This window comes from Oncorhynchus tshawytscha, linkage group LG05 (assembly GCF_018296145.1).
Source record: "Oncorhynchus tshawytscha isolate Ot180627B linkage group LG05, Otsh_v2.0, whole genome shotgun sequence".
NCBI classification, from domain to species: Eukaryota; Metazoa; Chordata; class Actinopteri; order Salmoniformes; family Salmonidae; genus Oncorhynchus; species Oncorhynchus tshawytscha.
In genome coordinates this window covers 32,648,165-32,657,079 of record NC_056433.1, presented here as the reverse complement: position 1 = coordinate 32,657,079, position 8,915 = coordinate 32,648,165, and the positions used below count along the sequence as shown (strand labels likewise).

The window sequence follows — 8,915 nt, the reverse complement described above, 5'->3', positions numbered from 1 at the left end:
AGTTGCCCATCCCTAGTCTAGCTGGTCAAGCTGGTCTGAACCAGCTAGAGCTGGTTCATAGATTGTATATATACTGTAAATGGATAAAGCCATTGATCACGTGACACCATTCATTCCTATGTGAAGACTCAATATCGCATTTGAAGCCAAGGGGAAGATCTCAATTGCATACTCTTTGCATCCTCTCTCCTCGTATCGTTCTAAAAACAAATTGGAGGAGAAGGTCAGGGGAGAGGGACCTCTGTCTTTCTCATCCAATGTGTTTTGAGTAGGAGACGAGGAGACAGGATGCGTGCAGTATGCCCTTGAGATCTTCCCATATAAGTAGATTTTTAGCTTAATAAGATACTGTCTCATAGAGACATAACATGTGCAGATTGAGCTAGTCCAGGAAGTAACGTTGCAGGCTAGGTTAGTGCTGCCCCCTCTCATTGAGGATCGCAAGTTGAAGGCCGACCGGGCCGACCGCGGTACTGCAGGTTGCTGGTAGAATCTAAATTATATTTTCTGGTTTCCTGGTTGCTAAAATTCTTATTGTTAATTTTATTTCAGTTTATTTGGCAAAACAAGCAGTCATTGTGTAGAGAATTGTACCATCTAAACCGGTGTGAAATATATTTTCCATATCCACAAATATTTTCTTTTCAGCGTTTGAAGCTGGTGTACAAAACCGAAAATAAAAGATGCAAAAATGAAACTTAAGAACGGGAAGCATAGAAATAGTGCACATAGAACATATCCACCGCTTCTTAGACTTGCTTTCAATGACAAAGACAGATCTATAACTCACATTTCTATGTGAATTTGGTCGGGTCACCTAAAAAGTTACATATTGTAGCTTTAATGTCTGCAATTTTAAATAATTGGTTCAAGGACATACACTATATATACAAAAGTATCTAGACACTCCTTGAAATTAGTGGATTTGGCTATTTTGGCAAAACCGTTGCTGAAATGTGTATAAAATCAAGCACACAGCCATGCAATCTCCATCCTTACTGAAGAGCTCAGTGACTTTCAACATGGTACCGTCATAGGATGCCACCTTTCCAACAAGTCAGTTCATGAAATTTCTGTCCTGCTAGAGCTACTCCGGTCAACCGTAAGTGCTGTTATTGTGAAGTAGAAATGTATAGGAGCAACAATGGCTCAGTTACGAAGTGGTAGGCCACACAAGCTCACAGAACAGGACCGCCAAGTGCTGAAGCGTACAGCGCTTAAAAATCGTCTGTCTTTGGTTGCAACACTCACAACAGAGTTCCAAGCTTCACCATCTGGCAGTCCGACGGACAAATATGGGTTTGGCGATGCCAGGAAAACGCTACCTGCCCGAATGCATAGTGCCAACTGTAAAGTTTGGCGGAGGAGGAATAATGGTCTGGGGCTGGTTTTCATGGTTCGGGCTTGGCCCCTTAGTTCCAGTCTAGGAAAATCTTAACGCTTCATCATACAATGACATTCTAGACTATTCTGTGCTTCCAACTTTGTGGCAACAGTTTGGGGAAGGCCCTTTCCTGTTTCAGCATGACAATGCCCACATGCACAAAGCGAGGTCCATACAGAAATGGTTTGTTGGAATCGGTGTAGAACAACTTGACTGGCCTGCACAAAGACCTGACCTCAACTACATCGAACAATTGGGATGAATTGGAACACCATCCGCGAGCCAAGCCTAATTGCCCAACCTTACTAATGCGCTTATGGCTGAATGGAAGCAAGTTCCCACAGCAATGTTCCCACATCTAGTAGAAAGTCTTCCCAGAAGAGTGGAGACTGTTATAGCAGCAAAGGGGGGACAAACTCCATATTAATGCCTGTGATTTTGGAATGAGAAGTTGGACAAGCAGGTGTCCACATACTTTTGGTCATGTAGTGCACAGCTGGTCTAATAGAAGCAAGTATTGGCACCATGAATGTCTAACTAAGAACACAACAGCCTGTGGTCGCCCTTGAACTTCTGGGCTTCTATGAGAGGGGGCAGTCATTGTCACCAAGGCTGGTCACCAGCGAAACCAGTACTAGTCACCAGCATATGCTGGTCTATGCAGTTTTTTTCAGCAGGGAAACTTTTCCCCAATAAATGTTGTGTTCATGTCATGTGCATTCAGCATACCTCAGAGGGGCAGTTGATCTTAGTGCGGTCGTATGTGAAGTTGTTGTAGCCCTGCTTCATGCCTACCGGCTCCAACTGTAAAAACAAAACAATAACGTTGTCAGACCACAAACCTGTATGCCTGGAAATACACTGACCATAGAGCTCATGTGTTTTGAGTTAAGCTTCAGAGGGGCAGGTAGCCTAGTGGTTAGAGCGTTGGACGAGTAACTGAAAAGTTGCAAGATCGAATCTCCGAGCTGACAAGGTAAGAATCTGTTGTTCTGCCCCTGAACAAGGCAGTTAATCCACTGTTCCTAGGCCGTCATTGAAAATAAGAATTTGTTCTTAAATGACTTGCCTAGTTAAATAAAGGTCAAATAAAAAAGAGTGCTCTCTATGTAGCCTGGTCCCAGATCTGTGGGTGCTGTCTTGAAAATGAACATGGGGAGTTGGCAAGACAGCACAAACAGATCTGGGACCACACTACTCTTTATGTGGCTGTCTTTACCATGTTGTTCCAGAGAGCAATGGCCATCTCAGCGTGTGCTCGCTCACTGATGTGAAAACAGTCCACTGAGAAGAAACTCAGGTCAGGCTTCCCAATCTGAGGAGACAAGAGAACGCAGTGTCAGTATGTGTGTGTGTGTGTGTTTGTGCGGGCTTGCGCATACATGCATGCATGTGTGTGTGTGCGCAGTTAAACCACACTCACCCCAATGAGAGGGACAAATGCGTTTCGTAAGTAGGGTTGAACAACTACAGTGAAGTCCTCTCGCCCATCATAGCGCACCCCAGAGACCAGTCTCTCAGTCTCGATCTGGACAGAAGCACAGAGAGGGTAGAGAGAACAAAGAGACACTGTTAAGTATTGTAGAATTGTGTCGGATTGATCGGATCACATCGAATCCCTGTATCTTTATCTGTGGAGCTTATGTATCTCTGAGTAACACACTTTACATGACACATTGGAACATTGGCAAAGACCCTCCAAATCCCAGATGTTTTAAGACTGGTAGTTCAGACCTTTTTCTGCACTTACCTGGTACTCCTGGTTGATCCGCCTAACCTCTGCAAGCTCAGGAGAATTCTCTTCAGGGTTCAAAAAGCAGGGGCAAGCATTCCTGTGCAAAAACAAAGACACTTGAGAGGAAACATTCTGAATATACACATTCTACCGACATACGATGCAATGGGTGTGGCTGCCGTCTTCGTGGGGGAATGGGGAGGTCCCAAACAAACCTCTGTATGAGGTTGCAGACCAGATCGTTCTTCCTGACACTCCTCAACGGATTCATTTCCAGAACCTCGATAACATTGACCATTACCCTGGGTACCTTAGCGAGAGAGATGGAGGGAGAGAGAAAAGAGGGGTTTAGATCTTTAGATGCTGCAAATGATCCTTGTTGAGTAAGTACAGGCTTTCATCTATAATAGATCTCCATTACCAAGCTGTCCATGACTTACCTCTTTGTACAGCATGTCCAGGCTCAACATCAGATTCTCACTGTAGTTCTTGGGTGTAAAGTTGTTCTGTGCAAAGAAGAGCATACAGTAAATAACACAATTTTTAACACTACCACAGTTCCCCAGTGTGCAACAAAGTTATTAAGATTGTAATACTTTTTTGTGTCTTTTGTTTGACTTTAGGATAGGAATACATACATGGTCCATGCAATAATCACACAGATCCCTGGCACCAACTAATAAGGTCACTAGCTTCCAATCCTGTTCAAAATTCACCTTCTGTGTGGAAGACGAAGGGATACAATGAGAAGAGAGAAAAATAGCTATAGATTATCATACACTTATATAATACAACAATATGGAATTATGATTACTAACTGAGTCCAGTTTAACTATTCATCACATTGAAGAGGCTGCGTTCCAAATTGAAACCGATTCTCCATGTGGTGCACTACTTTTGACTAGGGCCCATATAACTCTGGTCAAAAGTAGAGCACTATGTATGGAACAGGTGCCATTGGGACATAGAACAGAGTCTCACCTTGTCATCTTTCATGGCCTTGATGAGAGCTTGGACTTGGGCTGCGATGTCACTACAAGAGACATTTGTTAAAATGTGGTGTTTATTATGCCTTTATTCAAATGAGAAGAAAAGACAGGAGAAACTCAGGGGGAGGTGATAGGCTAGCAGCCAGAGCTGCTGGAAATGAAAGGATGACACAAAAGAAAAGGATGGGAAAGGATTGACAGGAAAAAGAGGACAGTGAGTGGACGAGGGAACAGAGAGGTCTAAACTTAGCTCTCTACTCACAAGGCCATGGCTCCAGGCACTGCCATGTTGAAGCCGTTATTCTGCAGAAAGCCCTGACCCTTGGAGAATCCCTGGAGGGAAGGGTTGAATTTCTTCAGGATGTCTGAGAAAGAGAGATGGGAAATACTTATTGGCTTATTCTGGTAAAGCACACAGACATTTCAGTATCAAATGGTCCATTTTAGCTAAACTACAGAGAGGGTGCTTGATGAAGAATGTTTCCTCTATACAAGGAGGCTGCACTCCAAAGGAATATGATATCATATGCTGAGACCGCCATCTTGTGGATATGTGGAATGCTGCAAAGCCACAAGATCATGGGACGGGTGATGTCATGTCTTATGCACTGTGAATTCAGTGGGTCATATGTGAAATCATCAGTGTGAGGAAGCTACTCTGAAAATATAGCATACCAAGCTACAAATTACTTCACCCCGGAAGAAGTTAAGAAACTTATAGTTTACTTAACTTTTCAAAAGTAGCTCACTACATCCAAACTGCTGAGTAAAAAAATGTCATACCTAAATCTGAAATGCCATAGACTACAAATTGCAAGAACAGATCACTCTGGAGTCAGATGTTAGCCGAATTTGTAATTTATCCTACTAAACACAAAAACTAGTTTTCCTTTAAAATGAGCCAATAGGATCAGTGACAAGAGGAAATAGTGACTCACTTGGTAGTGTGGTGACTGTGTCCAAGGTCTGATCTCCTCCGATACTGCAGAAATGTGCACACATTTAGTCAATTTCACTGTTGACAATTGTTAAAAAACAGTATGGCAGTGTCAATGTACTCTGCAAGTGGTCCATAATATGTATGCTGTGTAGTTTGACTATTTTTCTGCATGATTCATTACAGTAGGTACCTCCATGACACTCCTTTATACTGCGTGTTGAGTTGCAACACGTTCTTTGCCTTGGCTCCAACTGCTGCCTGCAAACAGATTACAACAAAGGCACATAAACAACCCATTATGTAACAAATATACTGTATCCTCTCAGCACAAAGGATAATATAACAGTCAGACACAAGCATGTACTGCTGGTACATTAGTATGCATATGAATACACTTGACTTGCACAAACACTTAGAACATCAATGGGGCATCACTAATGCCAAACGACTCCCTGATAACAAATTATTAGATGGTTCATATCAGGGTTTTTCTGGATCAAAAAGTGGCTAAGGTGGTGGGCATGGCAGGGGGCGTGGCAGAGGGCATGGCGATATTCCAAGATGGCGTAGCAGTGCGGACGTGTTTGTTGTTGTCCCGTGTAAATGTTATGTTTTTTCATATTTTGTTGTATATATGTATTTCAACATATTTAAACCTTTTTTTCTATTTTCAAATTAAATATACCTTCCAGCAACCCGCCTCACCCAGTGTGATACGGATCTGCTATTTTTAGACCTTATAGCTAGAACCTCCATCAGGGGCAAGCCATCAGAAGCTAACCAGCTAATTAGCTACTAGCTATTTAGTCATTGTTAGCCACTGCTAGCGGCTTTTACCTTTAGCTCAGACACCAGCTGCTTTTAGCCTGGATAATACCTGCCAATCTGCACAGCACGATATCAACCCTGAGCATTACGGACTGCTTTTGTCCACTCTATCACCGGATTCCTGCCATAAGCTCTGGACCATTACACTGGATCATCGCAGCAAGCTAGCTGCTATAGAGTGGCCCAGCCCCGAAGCTAGTTTTGAGCCAGGCCCATCTCCCGGCCTGCTCAGTGGACCCTATGATCACTCGGGTACACAGCTGATGCCTCCCGGACCCTTCACTAACACGACTAGAAGCAACTACATCACCAGTTTCCTGCCGTGAGCTCTGGACCTTTGCACCGGACGCACCTGCGTGACTATAGTGCCTAACGCCCTTGTCCCAAAGCGAGCACCAGTTAGCCTCGAGCCAGGTGCATCTCCCGGCTAGCAAACTAAATTACTCCAGCTACAATACCTATTTTGCCAATTGGCCTGGACCCTTTGTCGACAAGGAGTCCCGCCGAATCATCACGACTGGTCTGCGGACGTAATTCCGTCTGATGTGCCCTCAACCGGCCTTTGCCAGACGTCGGTGACGCCCTTGTCCCGAAGCTAGCACCAGTTAGCCTTGAGCCACGCACATCTCCTGGCTAGCGTAGTAACGACTACCTAACGGCTTTCCTGTCTCATCTATTGCTGTTCACTGGACCCTATGATCACTTGGCTACATAGCTGATGTCTGCTGGACTGTTCATTAATCACGATACTCCATTTTGTTTATTTTGTTTATCTGTCGGCCCCAGCCTCGAACTCAGGCCCTGTGTGTAGTTAACTGACCCTCTCTGCCCATTCATCGCCATTTTACCTGTTGTTGTTGTCTTAGCTGATTAGCTGTTGTTGTCTTACCTGTTGTTATCTTAGCTAGCTCTCCAAATCAACACCTGTGATTGCTTTATGCCTCGCTTTATGTCTCTAATGTCAATATGCCTTGTATACTGTTGTTTAGGGTAGTTATCATTGTTTTATTTTACTGCAGAGCCCCTAGCCCCGCTCAACATGCCTCAGATATCTATTTTGTCCCACCTCTCACACATGCGGTGACCTCAACTAGCATTGCCTCCAGAGATGCAACCTCTCTTATCGTCACTCAATGCCTAGGTTTACCTCCAATGTACCCGCACCCTACCATACCCCTGTCTGTACATTATGCCCTGAATCTATCCTACCACGCCCAGAAATCTGTTCTATTTATTCTCTTTTCCCAACGCACTAGACGACCAGTTCTGATTAGCCGTACCCTCATCCTACTCCTCTGTTCCTCAGGTGATGTAGAGGTTAACCCAGGCACTGTGTGTCCCCAGGCGCTCTCATTTGTTGCCTTCTGTAACCGTAAACACCTTGGTTTCATGCATGTTATCATCAGAAGCCTCTTCCCTAAGTTTGTTGGCTTAGGAAGGCCACCAAAAACTGAAATTTCCATCCCCAACTACAACATTTTCCGTCAAGATAGAACTGCCAGGAGGAGTTGCAATCTACTGCAGAGATAGCCTGCAAAGTTCTGTCATACTTTCCAGGTCTATGCCCAAACAGTTTGAGTTTCTAATTTAAAAAATTAATCTCTCCAGAAGTAAGTCTCTTACTGTTGCCGCCTGTTGTTGACCCCCCTCAGGTCCCAACTGTGCCCTGGACACCATATGTGAATTGATTGCCCCCGATCTATCTTCAGAGTTTGTTCTGTTAGGTGACCTAAACTGGGATATGCCTCCTACAATCTAAACTAGATGCCCTCAATCTCACACAAATTATCAAGAAACCCATCAGGTACAACCCTGAATCTGTAAACATGGGCACCCTTATAGATATTATCCTGACCAACTTGCCATCAAAATACACCTCTGCTGTTTTCAATCAGGATCTCAGCAATGACTGCCTCATTCCCTGAATCCGGTATGGGTCAGCGGTCAAACGACCACCCCTCATCACTGTCAAATGCTCCCAAAAACACTTCTGCAAGCAGGCCTTTCTAATCAACCTGGCCCAGGTATCCTGGAAGGATATTGACCTCATCCCGTCAGTAGAGGATGCCTGGTTGTTCTTTAAAAGTAATTTCCTCACCATCTTAAATAAGCATGCCCCTTTCAAAAAATGTAGAACTAAGAACAGATATAGCCCTTGGTTCACTCCAGACCTGACTTCCCTCGACCATCACAAAAACATCCAGTGGTGTACAGCACTAGCATTGAATAGCCCCCGCGATATGCAACTTTTCAGAGAAGTCAGTAACCAATACACACAGTCAGTTAGGAAAGCAAAGGCTAGCTCTTTCAAACAGAAATTTGCATCCTGTAGCTCTAACTCCAAAAAGTTTTGGGACACTGTAAAGTTCATGGAGAATAACAGCACCTCCTCCCAGCTGCCCACTGCACTGAGGCTAGGAAACAATGTCACCACCGATAAATCCACGATAATCGAGAACTTCAATAAGCATTTCTCTTCGGCTGGCCATGCTTTCCTCCTGGCTACCTCAACAGCTCCGCACCCCACCAGCTACTTGCCCAAGCCTCCCCTCCGCTTCTACTTCACCCAAATCCAGATAGCTGATGTTCTGAAAGAGCTGCAAAACCTGGACCCGTACAAATCAGCTGGGCTAGACAATCTGGACCCTCTCTTTCTAAAATTATCCACTGCCATTATTGCAAGCCCTATTACTAGTCTTTTCAACCTCTCCTTCGTATCGTCCAAGATTCCTAAAGATTGGAAAGCTGCCGCTGCCATCCCCCTCTTCAAAGGGGGTGACACTCTAGACCCAAACTGTTACAGACCTATATCCATCCTGCTCTGCCGTTCTAAAGTCTTCAAAAGCCAAGTTAACAAACAGATTACTGATCATTTCGAATCCCACCGTACCTTCTCAGCTGTACAATCCGGTTTCCGAGCTGGTCACGGGTGCACCTCAGCCACGCTCGAGGAACTAAACGATATCATAACCGCCATTGATAAAAGATAGTACTGTGCAGCCGTCTTCATCGACCTGGCCAAGGCTTTTGACTCTGTCA

General features: G+C 44.4%; 1 protein-coding gene across 2 annotated transcripts in view; it reads right to left on the bottom strand.

The window, feature by feature from the left end:
* The window catches only part of LOC112250504 (phospholipase B1, membrane-associated-like), a 34,132-nt gene that overhangs the window by 4,198 nt on the left and 21,019 nt on the right, over positions 1-8,915 (bottom strand). For both annotated transcript variants that reach the window (XM_024420703.1, XM_024420704.1), the window contains exons 31-41: positions 5,239-5,306; positions 5,047-5,090; positions 4,371-4,473; positions 4,101-4,152; positions 3,758-3,838; positions 3,560-3,625; positions 3,335-3,429; positions 3,135-3,216; positions 2,808-2,912; positions 2,604-2,699; positions 2,114-2,188 (exon numbers count right to left, since the gene is read on the bottom strand). In XM_024420703.1, the coding sequence (XP_024276471.1) occupies positions 2,114-2,188; positions 2,604-2,699; positions 2,808-2,912; positions 3,135-3,216; positions 3,335-3,429; positions 3,560-3,625; positions 3,758-3,838; positions 4,101-4,152; positions 4,371-4,473; positions 5,047-5,090; positions 5,239-5,306 (867 nt within the window). The remainder of the gene's footprint in view (positions 1-2,113; positions 2,189-2,603; positions 2,700-2,807; positions 2,913-3,134; positions 3,217-3,334; positions 3,430-3,559; positions 3,626-3,757; positions 3,839-4,100; positions 4,153-4,370; positions 4,474-5,046; positions 5,091-5,238; positions 5,307-8,915) is intronic.